The 21,647-nt window shown below is 40.0% G+C and overlaps 1 protein-coding gene and 1 long non-coding RNA gene across 2 annotated transcripts in view; one reads left to right on the top strand and one right to left on the bottom strand.

Moving 5' to 3' along the window:
• LOC127649317 (alpha-N-acetylgalactosaminide alpha-2,6-sialyltransferase 3-like) overlaps positions 1 to 21,647 on the top strand; it is a 120,696-nt gene extending 99,049 nt beyond the window's left edge. The window contains exons 4-5 of the mRNA XM_052134372.1: positions 9,632 to 9,739; positions 14,752 to 21,647. Of these exons, the coding sequence (XP_051990332.1) occupies positions 9,632 to 9,739; positions 14,752 to 14,941 (298 nt within the window). The 3' untranslated portion in view covers positions 14,942 to 21,647. The remainder of the gene's footprint in view (positions 1 to 9,631; positions 9,740 to 14,751) is intronic.
• Positions 6,591 to 8,500, bottom strand: LOC127649326 (uncharacterized). The gene is made up of 3 exons (XR_007971281.1): positions 7,317 to 8,500; positions 6,695 to 6,854; positions 6,591 to 6,608 (listed from the first exon to the last, which is right to left on the bottom strand). It is a non-coding gene; the product is annotated as an uncharacterized LOC127649326 (long non-coding RNA).

Raw genomic sequence — 21,647 nt, 5'->3', positions numbered from 1 at the left:
TGTCTGTCTTCAATGTGTCAGGTAATAATGGCCATTCTTAGTTCCCTCACAAAGATAAATTAGTGCTGCCTGAGTGTGCTAGTCAACTCTAGCATTCACACCTGGCTATATGAAGAACTCATCCCAAGGGAAGAAATAGTTTAAAACGTCTTTGGAAAGCAGTGTTCTGTTGTATTAGTCAGCAGAACCCTACTATTAAAAATTATCTGTCTAGTTTCATCAATTAAATTGCAAAATAGCTGTGCTTCCCTATTTGAACAATTTTGGTAAGCAATTCTATCTCACTAGTATCATTTTAAAACACATGCAGTATGTGGCTATACTTTTGAAACAATGTGTATTTAAATGCTTACTCCAGTGCAATGCTTTACTATATAGACTTCCATTGTAAGTGCATCAATGTAAACATGATTTTTTGCTTGTTTTTGGAAATTAAGAGACGAGGTGAAATTATCTTCTGTGGTAATTGACAGCATGTCATAAATGCTGTTGATTGAGCTGAACTTGTATTCAAGCAGAACATTTCTTTTAAAAGAATAGTTCACCCTGTCGTTGAATGGAAAAGTGTTGCACAAGAGTTGAATAATGCACATTATCTGTTGTTCATTATAAAAACATTTTTTTTTTAAATGACTCTAAAATATAATGGTATAATTTACATTTTTAGGCTATCCCTTTAAAATTAAATATACCTTTAATTTTCAGCAGTTACCGTTGAAATTGTCATTAAAAGGGTGTTGTGTTTAATCAGCCAAATTATGTGATTTAGAGGCGAACATTGCCTCTGAAACTCAGTGTGAATGGCAATTTAAGCCTACACACAATTGAGGTGGGTGGATGGTGGGAAGGCGAACTTAAAATTAATGCCTGTACTTTAAAAGCAAGTCTGCTCTTTCTGATGAAGCCCATGTTCTTAACAAAGCGCCAGGGAAATTGATTTTTCCACAGGTGCCAATGGCCACGTTGTCTAATATGTCTTCATGATTGACCACTCTCCTGAGCCCAGCAGGGGAGGGTTTTCATGGACCAAAGGTTGCAGGGAATATGAGATTCTGAGTTGAATGTGTGTGATGGAGCTTTTGACGCTGTGGAGGTGCTTTTATACTGGGCAAGGAAGCTCCACATGTAAAGTAGTGTGTATAGTGTGCGACATAGAACATTATTTACATGTACACTGCTATGATTTAATCTATTAACTTAACAGCTACTAAACATTTCTTAGCAGTGCAGGTCCTGTATTGGACCTCTTAGTCTAGCTGTCTTCATCAGCCTATCAGTAAGGTTTCAGATTTTTATTAAACTTTATGCTGATAATAATATTTGTAAATGTCTCGGTTACTATTGTATCCTCCATTCCCTGATGGAGGGAACGAGACGTTGTGTCGATTTAGTGACACTAGGGGTCACTCTTGGTAGCCCCAAACACCTCTGATCTTTGAGAAAAGGCCAATGGGAATTGGCCAGTGGAGCTGGAATGCAACCACTCATTCAAGTTTTGTGCTGAGGAGCCGAGACCAGGTCAGTGGGTAATTCAGTGTTGTTGCAGGATGACACTAGGTTTCCCTATACAAAATGCCATGACAAACTGAGCTGTGTTATGTGAACTGGTGGTGCGAGACAGGCAGCCCACTGAGTGCCTCGTGCCCAGCGCACCAGGCCATCACGTAACCTCCCCCAACACTCTTACAGGCGTCAAGCGGTCCCCTGCACCTCGGGACAAGTTGACTGCCCAAAAATAGGGACCAGTTGACCCAACTGTGGCCTCTTATCTTTTTCTATAAGGTCCAAGTCGGGGGGTGTCCATCCCAAGAAGAGGACACCATGGAGACCACTTCCAATTTGAGTGGAAATGTGTCACAAAGTCTTACGAACCTTGTCGGCAGTGTTACTTGTGGAGATGTTCCGTGGTAGGTCCTATCCAACTGGGGAAGAAGTTCTACAAACACGGTGACTGGGCGAAGAGGTACCTCTGCACAAGGAAGATGCGGTTTAGCAACAGGGAAAACCTTTTGCAGCAGATACATCACACGGTGTTATGTACGGGCAATCAGTGCATGTGGAGCATCTATCCCAGTACAGGGCCTAGTTAGCACATGTACTGGGCTGGCAGCGAGTTTCTCTGTAAACTCGCCTGCCACAGGGCTAAGGAAGAAGGACATCCAGGGTCCACAACTTCGTGAACATGACTGGGGGTAAACAGCGCACGTCTTCACCTCAGGGGAGGTCAAAAGCACTATGTGCAAGTGGTACACCTGGCCAACTTTCCCGGAACTTACCTGTTCGTACCTGACAAATCACGGGACGTGACCGGCTCAACCCGGATATTATAGAATCTTGCAAGGTATTGGGTGTTACCCAGCCCGCTGCTCTGCAGATGTCCGCTAAAGAGGCACAATTTGTCAGAGCGCAGGAGGCTGCCACACTCCTAGTAGAGTGGGATTGTAGCCCCAAGGGGGGCGACACATCCTGAGCGTGATATGCCATAGCGATAGCATCAATGACCCAGTGGGAGATCCTCTGTTTGGAGACAGTGCTCCCTTTCTGCTGTCCGACAAACAGACAAAGAGCAGCTCAGAGCATCTAGAGCTCTGCATGCGATCCAAATAGATGCGCAAAGCATGCATCGGACACAGCAAAGATAAGGCTGTGTCTGCCTCCTCCCGGGACAGCTTCGCTTGCAGGTTCACTACCTGATCCCTAAACCGGTTTGTGGGAACCGTGTGCACATAGCCCAGTCGGGGTAACCCAGACCAATCTTCAGGCACAGAAATAGAGAATGCCTGCAGGTCCCCTACACTCTTGTTGAAGGTATGCGCCGTCAGGAGGGCCGTCTTCAAAGAGAGTGCCTTTAGCTCAGTTGACTCTAGGGGCCAGCTTGAGGTCCAAAAACCAGGTCTGGGTGGGCCAGTAGGGTGCTACTAGGACAACCTGCTCCTTGTCCTCCCTGACCTTGCACAACGTCTGTGCAAGTAGGCTCACTGGGGGGAACGCAAACTTGCATAGCCCCAGGGGCCAGCTGTGTGCCAGTGCATTTGTGCCGAAGGGAGCCTCGGTCAGGGAATACCAGAGCGAGCAGTGGGAGGATTCCCGGGAAGCAAACAGGTCTACCTGCGCTTGACCGAATTGAATCCAGATCAGCTGGACCACCTGAGGGTGGAGTCTCCACTCTCCCCTGACCGTGACCTGCCACGACAATGCGTTTGCTGCGTTGTTGAGGTTTCCCAGGATGTGAGTGGCTTGAAATGACTTGAGCCATTGCTGAATTCAGAGGAGGAGATGGCAGGCTATTTGCGGCATTCGATGAGAGCGCACTCCATCTTGGTGGTTGAAGTTTGCTACCATTGCTGTGTTGTCTGTCTGGACCAATACGTGCTTACCCTGGATCAACAGTAAAAGTCTCTGCAGGGCGAGCAATACTGCCAGCAACTCGAGGCAGTAAATGTGCCAATGCAGTCGTGGCCCTGTCCAGGGACTGGCAGCTGCGTGCCCTTTGCACACGGTGCCCTAGCCACGCTTGGAGGCGTCCATCGTAACCACGAAGTGCCTGGAGACCTGCTGTAGGGGAATCCCTGCCCTTAGAAATGCTATGTCCATCCAAGGGCTGAACAAACGGCGCCAGACCAACATGACGTGCACGTGGTTTTCACTGCAGAGCCATGCCCATCTCTGGACTCGAGTCTGAAGTCAGTACTGAAGCAATCTCATATGTATCAACCTGAGCGGCATGACCACCATTGAGGAAGCCATATGCCCCAGGAGCCTCTGAAATAATTTCAGTTGAATCGCCGTTCAGCACTCAACTGTGTGCACTTGCTTGTGAGGTGCGCCATCATCGATACTGAGTCTAACTCCACGCCGAGAAAAGAGATGCTCTGAACTGGGGAGCTTGCTCTTTTCCCAGTTGCCCGAAGCCCCAGCCGGCTGAGGTGCCTGAGCACTAGGACCCTGTGTGCACAACACAGTGAGCTAGAATCTGCCAGTCGTCGAGATAGTTGAGGACGTGAATGCCCACTTCCCCTAACGATGCAAGGGCTGCCTCTGCTACCTTCGTGAAGGCGTGAGGTGACAGGGACAGACCGAAGGGGAGGACTTTGTACTGATATGCCCGGCCCTCGAATGCAAGCTGTAGAAAGGGCCTGTGATGAGGTAAAGTCGAGACGTGGAAGTACGCGTACGCAAACCAATCTTGATGACTCTTGCTAAAATTTGTTTTTGCTTCAGCATCTTGAACGGGAGACTATGCAAGGCCCGGTTCAGAACTCGCAGGTCCAAGATTGGCCACAACCCACCACTTTTTTGGGTACGATGAAGAAAGGTCTGTAAAACCCCTTCATCTTGGCTGAAGGGACAGGCTCTATCGCGTCTTTCCGTAGAAGGGACTTGATTTCCACACGCAAGGCAGTGCTGTTTTGCCATTCACCGAGGTGAAGTGTATGCCGTTGAACCCGGCAGGGGCCTGTCAAACTGAATGGCATAGCTTAGTCAGACAGTCCTGATCAGCCACCACGACGAGTTGGAGAGCGCGAGCCACGCCCTGTCCAGCAACTAAGGCCTGTCCAGCAGCACTATAGGCCTCAGTCACCAGTGACGACGTAAACCTACAGGCCTTGGACAGGAGTCTTGGAGCGCTCCACAAAGTGGCAGCACTCTGCGGGAACAGGTACACCGCAATCGCCTTATCCACCTGGGGAATCGCCGAGTACCCCCTGGCCGGCCCATTGTTGAGGGTAGTGAGAGTGGAGAGGCTCAGAGACCGGGTCTGGGCAGTAAAATGCTGTCCCTGCATGGGCAGTGCCCAGTATGTGAGGCAGCGATCGTGGCCGCGGGAAGCGGAGAGGTAACGATCACAACCAGGAAATATATACAAATGGAAAGGCATCTTTAAAAATATACTCTCTGTGAGTGCTACTCTTTTACCCAGATAGCAATAAGTCGGCGGTCCGCCGGCGGCGCGCCGGCGGCAGTAGAAGCGGCAGAATGGCGAGATCGCAAACACGTTCGACGGCGGTCCGCCGGCGGCAGCCGCTTAAAAGCGGCAGCCGCCTTCCTACCGCCTTCGTTCCGCGGACGGCCCGCTGGCCAGCCGCTCGCGCCGCCGTTATATCGAAGGCGGATCGCCGAGGCAAACCGCTTTTCGAGCGATCTGTCGCGCTTATTGTATATATATATATATTTATTTATAGCATGCAGTTTATCAAGAATAATGATTGATCAAAGCAGACATATTTCCATTTGCCGTTTTTATTCCACATTTCAAATTACAGTAACTGTCATTGAAACAATATGTCAGATCACTGAAATATAAATAACAGAAAAATACAAACATATATACACCCAAAGAAAATGCAGGTTTCCAATTAAATTTTGGTAAAAACAAGCAAAAAAAAAAACACTTTTGTAAAAAACACTATTGTAACACTTACAATAATTGTTAATAATATAAAGAGGTCAGCTCTGGGATGAAAAGAATTACCAGTAAACATAAGCAATGAGGATATTTGGTACCAAATAAAGTGCAGGATATCAAATAAATTGAGGTATAACATCATATTTACAAGTCATTTCTAACAATAGGATAAGTGGTAATAATTTAGAGTAAAGCTCTGGAGTAGAATATGCCATTATAACTGCAATGCTGACCTGTGGCACAAGGATTTACAAGCTATATTTAACAATAGAATAACAGTTAAGCACTGTGATGGAATGAAAGTAGAATTTTTGGTACTAGTGAAAGTGCAATATCAAAAGGTATGAAATAGTATAACCAAGCTATTTTTAATAGAATAACAGTTAAGCACACTGATGGAATGAAAGTAGAATTAACTGGTACTAGTTAAAAGTGCAATATCAAATATCAGAGGTATGAAATAGGATTTACAAACTATAATAGAATCGTTAAGCACTGACGGAATGAAATAAGCCAATACTAAAGTCACGGTAAGTAGAATATTTGATACCAGATAATGTGCAAATATCAAGTATTAGATGTATAATCTAGGATTTATAAGCTATATTTAAAAATAGAATAGTTAAGCACTGTAACAATGAAATAAGCAGCAAATTGTATATTAAATAATTGAGATCTTTGGTATCAAAGAATGTGCAGGATAATGTAAAGTTTTACATTCAACTTAAACATGACAATAAGTGGGAACAAATGCAATTAACAGCAGAAAATCTGGCTGTTGAGAACACAGTCAATCACAATGTCTGGAGTGGTTGGGGTCTGGTTTTCCTCGACCTCCAGAATGAGGCAGTGCAAATTGGCACATCTTCAGTGATTCCTCGTGCGCCTGTATAAAAAGACAAACCATCCCATATTCATCCAAGGAGCTGCCCTGAAGGCAGGGTCACGAGATGGGGAAAAATAAAAAAAAAAAACAGCAATTTCTAGTGAAGAGTGTGGATTGAGTGAGTTTAGTCTGACACTTTTAGCAGGGGTGTCGGTAGTCAGCCTAGGTTTGAGGGGTCGGCTGTGGGTCCCTCTCAGCTGTGCGGCGCCTTTTTCCACCTTCACGGTCAGCTGCTCCTTTCAGGTAACGCGTAGCGTTAACCTGGATCGCCTCATCAGTGGCATCCTGGGTTGCCGAAGTTCTTCCGGATGGCTCCTGTAGAAAATAAAGATCTGTCATTCCATTTGAATGGCATAAGGTCATACACATCTACTTAAATATAAAAAAAATAGCCAACTTACTTTGAACAATGGTCTTCAGGAACATGTCTCTAAAACATGCTTTTTCCCCTGCACCAGTCCAGGTTGTGTTAATGGAAAGGCGATTAGAGAAGATACTCTGAAGCATTCGCCACACAGTTGTCTTGAGGTCCCTCCCACACTTGATTGCCAAAAACCGAAGCTGAAAGAAAAAAAAAAAAAGGGTTACAAATTACATTTCTCTGAAGCTTCTCATAAATTTAAAATGTGACCGGCTGTGGATTCAGACTGTAGAATATGCAGTGTACAATCTTAATTTTAGATAACCCTATGGCGTTATACATATATACATCAACAACCTATATACATCATTGTTTTGTTAGAAAAAAAACACACAAGTTATACTTAGTCTTTCTAGATGTAAAGCTTTGGCTAACTACTGTATGTAGTTAATAACATTTCTACATGTAATGTTACTAGCAACATTGCTTAACCTCAGTGTGTACTGTAAGGAGGGCAAAACAGCACGTGTTAGCTAACACTTTCTAGCCACTCTAGCTACTGGACTAGCAGCATACTGCAAGAACAATGGTGACTAACTTAGATATTTTAAAAACAATGTAAACATAATATTGCGTTACACAAAAAGGAAACATGTACTTACTTAAACGATGGTAGTCGATGACTTTGCTAACTGTAGGCTGTTGAAACTAGTACTGAGTCTGACTGTAACTCGTGATTGAATGGCAAACTTCTTCTTCTTTCTTCTTCTTTCTTTTTTTTTTTTTTTGTTTTTATGGCGGTTGGCAAACCAACTTAACGGTGCATTACCGCCACCGACTGGGCTGGAGTGTGAATCAAGAGATATTGGAACTTAGCTTAAAAAAAAAAAAAAAAAAAAAAAAATTAAATCCTTTTGTCTAAGTCTATGTCTCTCAGATACTTAATAACAAAGTGATAAATGTTACTAGATGTTTTCCCTAATAAACCTTGCATTGTGAAATTATTCTGATTGATCATGAATGGCAAACTGAACCGAATGTGCTCTAGTCATATTGTTACGGGAGGGGCCTGCCTCGGTGGGTCCAGTGCGTCATCGAGCCACCGTTTTAGCCCCGCCCAAAAGAATCCTGAACACAGCACTGGTGCAAAACTGTTTAACGGTTTAACTACACAATTCAGTACTTCACAGTCCACAGTGCAATGTGTTTTAGCAATACATTTTTACCATGTATAGTGTGTTTGGATTATTTAATTTTTATTGCCTTTACAGGGACTTTCACACTTTCTTAAACATTAGTACAGGTCGTAATTGCAAATGAATCCCTTACCTGTAAAAGGTAAAATAACAACAAAAAAAAAAAAAAAAAAAAAAATCGAGGTTGGAAAAAATTACAGACAAACGAAATTTCTGCGCAACTGTGAAACCAGGGGAGAAAGCTTTTTCATTGAGTTTATCCTTCACGTCAAAACGGGGACAGATGTCTTTCACTGTTCACTGATAGTCAGGCATTGGTGAAAAGTCTAACTTCATCAATTTATTCTGCTAAATTTTTCATACCCTGTATTAAATATCTATTTTTAAACCTAATCAGAATCAGAAAGATATTTATTGCCAAGTAAGTTTTACAAAAAGGAATTATTCTTGGTTTATTGGTGCATGTCTCAATGTGCATCAATCAAAGAAATATAAACAATTTTCACCTAAGTGCATAAATAATTCAATATATTTTACATATATTACTGTATAATCGCTTCAGAGTTTCAAAGTAATTTAAATGTCATTTCCTAAACCTTACCTTATCATGGAATCAAGAGTCAAGAATCTGTTATAAACCCTAATGGCTTTGGAGCAAAAATAATAATAGCCAAATGGCTGGTCGATTTTGAGAGTCAAGCTGTGACTGTATTTCAAAGCGGCTTGCCGCCGGCCGTCAGCGGTCGAATTGCCGCGAGGCAACCGCCAGAGAAATGACGCTGGCGGCCCGCCGATCTGACCGCCGGTGGCATCTCGCAAGAAATGGGCGTGACGAATTCGGCGGCAAACGCTGGATCACCGCCAGTGGGACGCACCTATAGCCGACAGCTTGGGGACAGCGGCAAAAAGAAGCCGTGCGGACATTTTTTGCTATCTGGGTTAGAGGAATAATATACTATTTTAGGCTGCTGAAGCGCCCAGGGGCATTCTCTGCACTCAACCGATGCAAGTGGGGGAGATGCCGCTGTAATGCGCCATAAATCCATCACCTTTTGTAGAGATGAAAGGATCGCTGAAACACAACAGCTCGGCTCCGAAGAAAAATTTTTATTACATCGACACAACGTTGAGTGAGTGACAGAAGGGGAACATCCATCCATCTATCCATCGTCAACCGCTTATCCTGTGTACAGGGTCGCAGGGGGCTGGAGCCTATCCCAGCTAACATTGGGCGAAAGGCGGGGGACACCTTGGACAGGTCAGAAGGGGAACAAATGTATTCAATTAGAAAAATGCAAAAGAGAAGCAGTTTCACTAGTGTTTTCAGAATTTTGAACTGTGCATGTGTGTGTATTTGCTTTACGGTGCTTTTTTTATTCTACAGCTTTTTGGAAACAGCAGATGATTAGAGCATTTTAATATCATCTTTTGAAGATCAATCATAAATGTAAAATAAGTATAAATCAAATACTTTACATCCCAAGAAAATTTTCATATTTTTCCTTACTTTTCTATCCAATGCCAACAGTATATACAGTACATGTGGAGTATTTGGCATTCACTTTATTGTGAAAACACTAGGATCAGACCACTGTGCTGTCATTCAAAGTGGCATCTTCAATTGCCCAACTACCCAGTGAAAATAATAATAATGGTTTAGACAGTGAATTGACTTTTGAAGTGTTGTATCTGTGTTTATGATTTCTGTCTTGCTGAATCAAGACCATGTAAATGAGGTATTATAAAGGAAGTTTGCTTACATGATTATTTTGTGTTTGCAGGATTCAGTCGGGGTCGTACCTGAGCACCGGTTGGTTCACACTCATTCTGGCCATGGAAATGTGCAAGGAGATCCGAGTCTATGGCATGATTAACGACACGTACTGCAAGTAAGACTGATGCGTAATCTAGAACTTGTCAATGGTCTAAAAGTAACTTCATCTTCCTATTTTCTGTGTTGTTCGGAGGACATACAGCACAGGCTGATACTAGTGAAAAAAAGGCTCTGCAATAGGCAACACCTCAGTTCAGTCAGATTGTACCTATGGGCTTGCCATAATGATAATTACTTTCACAAGGTTTCAGCAATACACTGTGTTACTATAATATTCTTAGTGGTGCTAAGGCAAGTATTACCATATCTATTGCATTATTACTATTACAATAACAGTTAAAATGATACTTTACAAATACAATTATTTAACAGTTTCTGTTATACTTTCTGGTTTGTAAAACAGTCTTTTGGGGTCAGTAGAATAATCATTTTAGAGGTCAAAATTCTATTCCTGTACAAAATAATACAAACAAACAAACAAACATCTGCCATGTGAAATACTCCCTTAATTGTCGTGTTTTTTAACTCATTCCCTAGTGTGTCTGCAGTTTACTGACATCCTATAAATCCCCATTATCATGAATTGCACAGTCTGATTGCAGTTTAATGATTTAATGCTTTGATGACAACCTCATGCCCCCTTGCTGTAGATAGACATAAGAAAAGCATGTGATTATGTGATTAATGTGTTTGTAGTGTAGCTATGATCATCTGTTTTCCCAAACCATTTATTCATTCCACTTTCCTCTACAAAACAAGCGCTGTGCACTTTGCTAGTTTTTTAAAAATTATTTTCATGTTATAATCCAGTGAGATTCGATACACCCAGTTAAATATTTGTTCTTTGAGGTAAACATGGCAAAGAAGTCAAAATCCTCTGGCTGTGGAGACAGTAAAAGACACTTACATGCTCAAGATGAAACGTCTGATTAGCCTGCTGAGAGGGTACTTGATTTGGATGGGACAGCAGGAAAAGAAATCCAGCGTCAACTGTCCAACATATTTTTGATGCTGATAAAGGTTGTTGCTGACTTGGAGGATCTCACTGTAATACGTCAATCGATTATGGTGATGGAAATAAAATTGGTTGTTACAAGAGTGGCAGATGTTGAAAAACGGATCAATTATCTGGAGTCATCGGAAAGGGATTATCGGCTAATCCGCTCGTGACTAAAATAGACCTGGAAAACATTTTGGATAAACTGGAAAATCTCGAAAATAGGAGCCAAAGAAATAACGTACAGATTATTGGAATTCCTGAGCATGAACAAGGCAGAGATATGGTGGGGTTTCTGGACAAGCTCTTCCTGAATCTGCTCGACATAACATGCCATAAGCTGGAAATCGAGCAAGCACACAGAGAACCGATCTGCTGAAGGAGACAGGCCTTGATAAATTCTGGCCAAATTTCTGAGATCATCTGATAAAGATCTCGTGTTGCACGAGGTGAAGAGCAAAGGAAAGATTTCTTGATATCCTTATTCCTGGACTTTGCGAATTCGAAGAGAGAAATGCAATCGATTTAAGGAATGTAAGAAAGATCTCATTAACGGAAGATCACTTTTGCACTGATGTTTCCGGCCAAACTCAGAATAGAAACAAAGGATGGCCACAAAATATTTATGTGTCCCAAACAAGCACTGTCCTACATAAATACATTGGAGCGAGTAAGCCATTTGGTGTTTCTTATGTGAGTGGATTGACTAGCTGAACACACACTCGATTGTCTGAGGAACCTGGGCACCATTTTTCTTCTGTTTGTGTTGGTTCCACCTTGTGGCTGGAGTTTGTTTTGTAGAATATCACTTCTCCTTCAAGAAACATTTGCATTGACAGAGGATTGCTTTTGAACTGGGTTTCCCAGACAGATTGAGAGTGGACGCTGGGGTGGCCACAAAATATCTACATGCCCACACAAAGGATGTCTTTTATAAAGTTGCTGGACTGAGTAAGTCATGGTGTATTTTTTTATGCGGCCTGCGAGTGAATTTGACTCTTGACCATCCGAGGAACCGGGACACCTGTTTTGTTTCTTTTTGTGCTAGTTCTGCTTAGTGGCTGGTGTTTGATTTATGGAATAACACCGCTTCAGGACAGTTCTGGATTAATCTGTTTGTTGTTCAGCGAATGTTCAGGTTTTGGTTGTTATACTAATGTGGGAATGTGGTCTTTATGTGGTCTTTATAATCTTGGTTTTGCCACACAGTTTATTTTTTCTATTATATCAAAATGTTAATATGTGTTGGTTATCTTTCTCCACGTGGAATGTGAATGGGTTGGGGCTTCCCATAAAAAGAAGGAAGTTTATTTTCTTAAGCATAAGAAATATGACAGTGTTTCTTCAATAAACACATCTTTCCTTGCAGGAAGCTGAAAATTTTGGGAAGATATGGGGTGGGCATGTTTTCTTTAGTGCTGGCTCAAGTAAGAGCAGGGGAGTCATTATATTGATACATAAACACCCACCTGCTGGCGATACCAATCAGAAGTTGGACACAACCCATGTATTTTGGGGGTTGTGTCTCCAACTTCTGATTTTTGGTTAAAAGTTCAGAATTATTTGTTACTTTTTGAACATTCAAATTTTACTTTATTTTGGGTGATGGGGTGGTCATACATTTGGGGGATAATCACATTTAAAAATTGGGTTTTTCTTTGTCATGTACATAGGAATCAATAAAAAAAACAATTACAAAAAAAAAAGGCAGTTCTGCTGAGAAGTATCTATTTTAGCAGGATGTGGTGAGCTGTTGTTGCAGTTGACCTCTTTGGATCTCCAACTGGTTTTAGAGGGAGAGAACAATAAAATGTATTTAAAAGAAAATGGACCTTCTTTCCTTTTCTTTCCAATACCAACAGTACATACAGTACATGTGCAGTATTTGGTATTCACTTTATTTTGACAAATCTAGGCTCAGACCACTGTGCTGTCATTCAAAGTGGCATCTTTAATTGGCAGACTACACAGTAAATATAATATTAACAGTTTAGACAGTGAATTGACTTGTGAAGTATTGTATCTGTTTATGATTTCTGTCTTGCCGAATCAAGACTATGTAAATGAGGTGTTACAAATGCTTACAGGATGATTTTGTGTTGGCAGGAATCAGTCAGGCTCGTACCTAAGCACCTGTTTCCATTTCTAATGGCCATCTCCTTCAGGATTTAGAGCATTCAGGCTTTGATGAAAAAGTAACAATGGGTTGGAGCATGAAAATCAAAATGGACCTTTATTGATTTCTTAGTACACATTCCTGGTCTTATTGTGCACAATTAAATGAATCGCAATTAAAGATATTTGGTGCAGAAATTTGATGTGCTGCTGGTGGCTATTTTTGTTCATTAGTAAAATCTCTCTCTCTCTCTCTCTCTCGCTCTAGAAAGAGAGAGAGAGAGATAGGGAGAGATGTTAGCACTTAAACCAAAGAAGTTGCATGCCAAATTCAACCTACCTTTATACAGTTACAGCGTTATGGCTGTTTTTTTAGTTATAGCGCCCCCCATGGGCTGAATTGGATGAAATTTGGTGTGCCTCCTCAAAAAGTCAAACCAAGTTTCTTTAAGTTTGGACTTTGCAATTGGAAGATATTTGTTGATAAGTGAAAATGGGTCATGCCCAAGAATTTAATTGGCTTGTAACTTTGAAGTGCATTGATGAATCAATTCTTTTGGAGGGTCTGTAGATGTTTGACGGCAAGTTTGTGTGAAGTGGCCTTGGAAAAGTGCGAATACTCTTTCACGTTGCACCAAGGCCAATTCTCACAAAAGAAAAATCTAAATGGCATAAAGATTTTAAATCGCTTCACTCAAGGAATCAGACAAAAAAAAAAGACAGTTTGATTCTAGCCCATATGATTCGGAAGTTATTAGCAGAACTTAAATGTGCATATTATAATGCCACCTAAATTCCGATGGCTGTGTGTGTATGTATGCCTGAGAAGCAGTTGGGATTTGGGATCTCGTGACACTTAGACACTTTTTAGGCAGTAAAAAAAATATGGTACGTGGACTCTTAATAATGATAGAATTAACGAGAAAATTTACCATTTAATATACGTCAAAATGATCTCAAGAGTGACTCACTCAAGTCTAGTTCCAGATAGATAAAATCGGTTCTAGGTTCAGTGGATATTCAGGGGTTAGCCAGACCTTTTCTGGATATGTATGTGGCCATCATTTGATTAATATTCATATATATATATAATTTATATTTTAAGTTTGCAGCTAGTTTAGAGTTTTTGTATGAGTGTTTAAGAGATTTAATGCCCATTGTGATGAAAATGCAACCTATGTGTAGACTAGTTCTTTCAATTGTTCAAACTCCCACTTAGACTTTGGGAAATGTTTAATGTTACTTGAATAGGTGCTATTTTAGTGCATTTCTATCTTCATACTCTGGATGGCTTTGTTTGGAAAATGTTAATAAAGCATTATATTGTTACTTATCATTTTGTTTTCTTTCCCAAGATGGAAATACATTTATTTTGACTGGAAACGAAATATATTTAGACAAATTACAGCACTTTCAAAATCTGCGATTAGTCGCAATTGAGTACCCTAACAAAAAATCTAAACTAGCCACAAACTTGAGGCAAATTTGCCACTTGTTATTTTCACATGCTAATGAGCTTTTGATTCACCCCAAATGTTTGCCAGAAGTATGCTGCTCTTCACTGGTAGTGGTGAACCTCCAACAAACCTTTGGCAACAATGGACAATTTGCCCCATGTTTGCCACAAAGCTCATGTGCATGTGAAAATTATCAGTGGCAAATTCATGGCAAGTTTGCTTCGAATTAGCTATGAACACTCAATTTTTGTAAGGGTATGAAAAATAATGCGATTAATCATGATGAAAATGTTTAATCGACTGACAGCTCTAATATTTATATTTTGGTATAAACTTGATAAAGAAGCACTGGTATTTTTGACATCACTGCAAGATGACAAATACATGCTTTGGTGAAAACATTTGGAGCTTAACTTTGACTTTAAATATGCTAAAAAAGTTACTGTCATGGAATAGCAAAATAACCTTTGCATCCATTCCTCTTGTCATTTTCTTTAGGTCAGAGGGCAACAGGAAAGTACCGTACCACTACTATGAAGCAGGAAGTCGAGACGAATGTGCAGAATATCTCTTGCACGAGAGCGCACCTTATGGCGGACACCGTTTCATCACAGAGAAGGCGGTTTTTGCAAAGTGGGCCAAGACTCACCCCATCAAGTTTTTCAGTCCAGAATGGCAGCTGTCATGACCAATGGAAGACTCCCATTCCTTCTGAATGTCCCAACACTCTGTTGGCCCATAACCTTTCCATCTTAAATTAACACACAAACGTTGAGGTGAAGAATCCCTCTGATTGCAATTTCAAACACCAGTTGTTTGAGTGTTGTAAGTCACCCATCGTAACCATACTGAGAGGTCTCTATTGCACCTGGTGTTGAATCGTTGTGGTCATTTAGTGGATTTTGCATGTTAAAATTTTTTTACTCATTGGACAACCGAGTAGCTTAGATTTTCTCTGAGCACATACAGTTATTGCAGAAAAGATGAGCTACAGTAGAATGTCACATCCTTGTTTATTCTTTGATCACCAGACTTAGAAAAGAGACGATGAAGTACATGATTGAGAAACCTTTGCTTTGATTGGCATCTCGGATCACAACAACTACTGATGCAGTCTTATATGAACAGCGATGGATCTTGGTTTCTGTAAATGAGTACACATAATAAGTTATTTATTGTCTCATAGACAAGCATCGGACTAAATCAGACCTCAGAAAATGTGATGCCACTCTCAAATCTTTTAATTTTGTACATGACCTACAAAAGTCATCAGCCAAAAACCCAAAAAATGATGACTATGACACTCACGTCTCTTTGGGGACACGTAAATATGTATGCAACCTTTTAACAGCTGAATATTAGGTCATTCGGGAACCTTGGTATATCATTTTTGCACACTTGCAGATATTATGCAAGTTTTATGCTGTTAAAATAGGCTGTGGAATATAAACTTATATTCTGTTGTTATGTACCAGGGCAAAAACGCAAGAAAGCCGAAGGTGCGATAGTATTGTTGGATTTACATTGTTTGCCTAATGTACCATAGAGAGATGACATGAGAATGGTCTAGTTCATGGTCCAGCATCGGTGCTGTGAGTTCCGATGTGAAGATTGTTCCTGTATTAAATGTAGTGTATACTGTACATTGACGGCATGTAGCAATCCATCACCATTCTTATGCCTTATTTGCTTGTTTAAAAAATTACCTGTCAGTATCCTGAAAGGAATAGTTCACCCAATAATTAAACATGAGGGTAAATAATTGCAAAAGTTAAATTTTTGGGTGAACTATCCCTTTAAGATGATTTTACACTGTCTCTGTTGTCAGATCAGCAGGTTAATTTGAACAGCTACTGTAGCTAAGTGTCGTAGCATCATATAAACTAGCAGACAATGCAGCACCCCAGGAGCTCCCCCGATGTGTCGAGACTTCCCCAGCACATGTAGTTGTGGTTTTTCTCCATCAAAGCACAGCATGGATCTTTTTTTGTATCTATATTAAGAACATTCATTGTTGTTGATACTGTGCGTAATGCTTCATCTTGTGATTATGACATCATCTGGCAGCTCAGCCCAGACAGCCTTTCTCTATAATGCGCCACTTTGTGCATGTTTGACCAGAATTGCTATGGCATTGCAACAACGTGTAAGCACCATTGCAGTGCCAGATGTTTTCCCTGGAGAGAAAAACAAAGCTGCTGGATGGATTAGCTGTGTGAAGAGAGGATGGAGTAAATATGGAGTCAGAATAGGAGAACAGGAAGGTGGTGCCACTTCTGGAGCGGTTTTGTGATGATATATTGCTCATGCTTTGGGCCAATCAATTCATTTAAACAACCGATACATGGTAAAGTTAGGTATGGGCAATAATACTTATTTTCTTTTTGATGTGATACCAAGTACGAGAAAATACAGCCGATTGTGATACCAATACTGATACCTTTTATTAAACGAGAAAGTTTTCTAACTGGTCTTACAGAATAATTTTACTTACTATACCTATATTTCTGCAAAGTAATTTTTACCTAGCTCATTCGTATTGTGGCATTTTCCTGGTGAAATATTATTATACAACCAAATACATTTACAAGCTTGTTAATATGTGGTCGAATTGCGCAGTTGATCGTCTAATAGAGAATTGCACCAGAGATTATTTAGCAGAGACAAGCCACTTCTATTATGGGAGAAATTGGAATGCCCAACAGTTTACGAATGTAGAAAGTAAAATTTGTCAAAAGAGCCAATCACCTTTTCGATACAGACATTGCCTGTCAATCAACTCGAGAATGCCATTCGCAACCCCTTTATAAGCTTAAACATTTTTTTTTTAAGCAATATAAGCTTTTGTTTTTTAGCCTAATCTGTGGTAAAGAAGCACAATTTATGATACCAGTGTTTTACTGCTGATTCATGACTGGAAATAGCTTCCCAGAAGTGTTCAAAAGATTGCCGCCAGTGGACTGACTTGCTAGAAAGATTTTGGTTGCACTTGCAACATGAAGGACTGGGGTATGAGTCCTATGAGTCGAAGAAACGTGACACAAAAGTGTTCTTTCAGCCAATTGTGTTTTTCATTTAACCATTGTTTTTTGATGACGCAATCAGTTAGCTTTAGGTTTAAGGTTTAGGTTAGGGCGGAAGGTTTTGTTGATTTCAAACTCGATAGAGCGTTAACTTTAAACACCTCATCTGTTTTGGTGAAACTTTAACTCACTTTTAGTGCCACACAGTGAACATTTCAACTCAGAACTCCCGCGATACATGTAAGGAGCAACATAACATTATTTTACATACATAATGCCACAAAATTTTCATTGCCACTTCTGAGGATAAAATGAAAATCAAACACTACAAAAATCTACACTACACCAGCACTGAAACTGGGAAATATGGGATAAAATGTTTTTGGAATTGCCAGCCAAATGTGTTGTAAATACAGTATATGGTAATGCACTAATTCGATTTTTACATGAATCTCATGAATCATATTTGAGCAAACCCCATCACAGGACGTTACAGTGTCCATTTTTTCTCAAGCTGGAAATGTTGTTGAACATATGGGCATGTGTGAGCTCCAATATCTGGGTGAAATGTCCACAGAGTGGTGCCAAAAGTGAGTTGTATTTTTAGTTGAAAATCACGTGATACAGTTAACAGGAATGCATGTTTTTTTAAACCCGTGGTCTAACCCAAACCTCGACCCTAAACCTAACCTTCAATGGAGTAAAAAGGTAGTCTTTGATGCAACCTCTGAGTTGATTATGTGAACGTGATTACTTCCTGGTTCCCGAGGGACCAGAACCTGTGTCTTGGAGGTTGTTTATCCAACAAGCTACCAGTAGCGCTACAGGGAAATGTATTCACGGTGAAATTGATAAAACAGTGCTTGATGGGGGATGCTGCTTTTCAGTAATGGGGTTGATTTTAGGGTACATGAACTTTCGGAAGCAACATGTTTATTTTCTCTGCGATCATGTTGACTATGCACCACTCTTTCTGTTTTCGTAAATGAGTACTTTGACTGAGCACTGTCTGTGACTGTTTGTGTCTTTCGGCATTCCTGCTTGTGATCATCTGAGCGATATTTGTTAACAAAGTTCACTTTTTCCCCTTCAAAGTTTTGATACATTCATTTTCATGTTAAATAATGAATTCAATCAGAAGTGTTAAAAACACTTAGGATTAATATTTAAATGTCAGAATTAACCCTTTGAATTACAGCATTAGTATGGGAAGTATCAATATTTCAAGATCGATTTGCCCATCCCAACTTGACCCAGTGTTGACCCAGGAACATAATTTCCTGTCTTACAGTATGTATTGATTTTGTTCACCATGTGATAAAAAAGGCCTGATAAGGAAAACAGCACTTTCAATCTTGTATATATTCTTGAATTCATCCCCTGCCCTGCTGTTCGTGCCTCAGTTATTACCATATATACTAATGATATACTCTGAACTTGTGGGTAGAGAGGTCATGAATCTTGGAAAAACTTGCTAATCTTGATCTCATGATCTGCTTGATACAGTCCATGCCTTTCCATTGATCTACAGCATCATTAGCACTTCACACAAGAATGGGAATGTTGACCTATCACCCAGATGTTCGATTGAGACTAAATCCAGCACATTTTCTGTTCTTTTTGTTTGTGAAAACACTACTCTGACTTCGGCATTGTTCTTGTGTTATGTTGTTTCTTTTATCAAATGTCATAAATGCTTTTCTTTAACTTTTTAAAAGGGTGCATTTTTGAGGTGTACGCTTCATCACTTTTCTTTGCAGCTTAAAGTGTACTTTTTATCATTTTATTCTGGTTATTGAATTTTATTTTTTATATTTTTCTTTGTTGGTATGTGTATGTTGTCACACAATTAAGCTTTCAGCCATTCACAGCAGACAAAGGTAGGCTTTCTGTTTTTGCAAGCGATGATTTTTGTGTTTTCCCCCATTAATAGTGGAATCTAAGAGTCAATTATACATTGTCTTGCTAAAGTAATTATTCCCCTTACAAGGACACAGATGGCCTCTACCTGTGAATCCTTGAAACAACTTTTACAAGTTTTACAACAAAACATTTCAGATTGGGATTCAAAAGGCCAGTTAGAAAAAAAAAAAGTCTAAATATCATTACAATGACGTTAGAGATGATGTAAAACAATTGAATAGATTAGGAAAGGGTGTAAACGAATATCACAGAATATCACTATAACAATTTCTGAAAGTATTCTGAAGGTAACTTGCCCATAAAAACTCAGCACTATGATGCTGGGTGGTGTGGGTCAGGGTTAGGAGGGCTCGGGGCAAAAATGTCCCTGATATTCAACATATTGGGTCAAAAAAAAAAAAAAGTGTATTTGTAACATCTGACATAATTCTTAATTTTCAGTTATAGCCCTAGTTATACAGTACATATGATTGCAAGAAAAATGTGTTGATGTTCATTTGATTTTAAAGGTAATAATTCTCAATCTTGACCATTTGCATTCATATTAAAGTATTTAACATAAACAGATGGGACAGAGGTTGTTTTATATGGTTTGAAAAAAAAATTGCCCTCATAAAGGTAAAAATAAAATAAAAAAAAGTACCTGAAAATCAAATCCAAGGAGCAAATTTTTGTTGCTTATGTTCATTTCTGACACTAGTGTGGGTGATTGCTAGGCTGTTGCAAGGTGGTTACTAAGGTGTTCCAGGTGGTTGCTTAATGGCCCAAGTCAAATTAACCATCCCCAAGTCCCCAAGTAACTATAAACATAAAAAAAAAAAAAAAACCATTGGATCTAGACTGAAGTAAAGCGATGAAAGTATCATTTTGTTGGACTCCTTTTTAAAAGCAGGGTCTACTGTATGCACCTTGCTAAAAGAAATAAAAAAGGATTAGAAGAAGAGGGGGGAATGGATGGTGAAAAAGATAGGGTAATGTTTTAGCTTGACGATGATACTAAACACAAGGTCAGTTTAAAATTGGAGTCAGTTTAGAGGTGAATCTCCTACAGTGGCCGAGTCAAAGACCTCATCTCAGTCCAATTGTGAATCTCTGGTGCTGTTTGAAAGTCACAGTGCAAGGGTCACTGGCAAACTTGAAATGCCAATCTGCCCAGGAAAATGGGACAGAATTACACCTGAGGTGAGCGGTTGTGCAAAACTGGTCAAAAGAGCTGTCATTGCTACAAAAGTGGCTCTGTGTGTATTTAATAATTATTTTTATTATTAATATTTTCTTTAATTAAGAAAGGATTGTCTCACTGAAAAGACAGTCAAATGGATTCAAACTGTTTAGGCATCATCGACTGTTACTGTATAATTGCTTAGATTTTTGGTTTAAAGGTCAGTCTACTGTATTTTGCTGTGCAGTCAAATAGGTAGCAGCTTATTTCACATTCAGATCATTCTCATATCTCAGCACAACACTGTATTTGTGAAAGCATGAATATGTGTTAGAATGTTTTATAGCAGAATTGAGGTTACTACTGGAGGTGTAATTACTTTGTCTTGACTATTCTTGTTCCAGCTCTCCCTGCTGTCAGTGAAGGTGTGAATAACATTGTAGCAACAAAGGAGACAGTTTCAAACTTCCCTTTTCATCTTGATTATAGAACATACTTAAAGGGGTAGTGCGCACAAAAATGAAAAGTCTGTCATCATTGACTTACCTTCTCTTCATGTCATTTCAAATTGAGTAATCTAATGGAATACATTACAAATTACATTTTACAGCATGTATTCTGTATTCTGTAGTGGAATACATTTCAAAAGTAACCCTCCCAACCCTGCATATATAAGCATCATAGAAGTAGTCCATATGGCTTTTGCGCTATATTCAAATTCTTTTGAAGCCAAAAATAGCTGGAAAGACGTGGCTAAGTAAATGATGATAGAATTTACATTTGTTTGTTAACTTGTCCTTTATCTACCACATTCCAACAGAGGTCTTTTATGGTTAAACCCCAGAAAAGTTTTAGATCTCTGAGGGTAAATGTCAGTGGACAGTGCTGCAGTATTTCACAATGTTGCGTATTTAACCTCTGTTGTTCATATGAAACTTTGTAGAAGTCTGGTTGATAACACATCATTTCAGATTTTTTTTATTTTTATCAAATGGATACATTTTCCTGTCAAATATTCTTTGTGCCGAGCTGTGCTGATGCCCTTCATTTAACAGATGACATTGCCGTATGTATTGTGCTACCACCTATGCCTCTACTCTCAGCTCACCACCACAATTTCATTGCTTTCTACGGAACTCACAGTGACTCAGAAAACACAATGTGTGAGGAGACACCCGCAGAGATTTGTCTACATCAGCGGTTCTGCTCGACTTTGTTGCATTAAAACCCAAAAACATTTTGTATATTTTCAAAGTAGTGAAATAGTCAAAGGTCCATCAAACCCT

This window comes from Xyrauchen texanus, chromosome 9 (genome assembly GCF_025860055.1).
Source record: "Xyrauchen texanus isolate HMW12.3.18 chromosome 9, RBS_HiC_50CHRs, whole genome shotgun sequence".
Classification (NCBI taxonomy): domain Eukaryota; kingdom Metazoa; phylum Chordata; class Actinopteri; order Cypriniformes; family Catostomidae; genus Xyrauchen; species Xyrauchen texanus.
The sequence above is the reverse complement of the archived record's forward strand: the minus strand, read 5'-3'. Positions and strand labels throughout refer to the sequence as shown.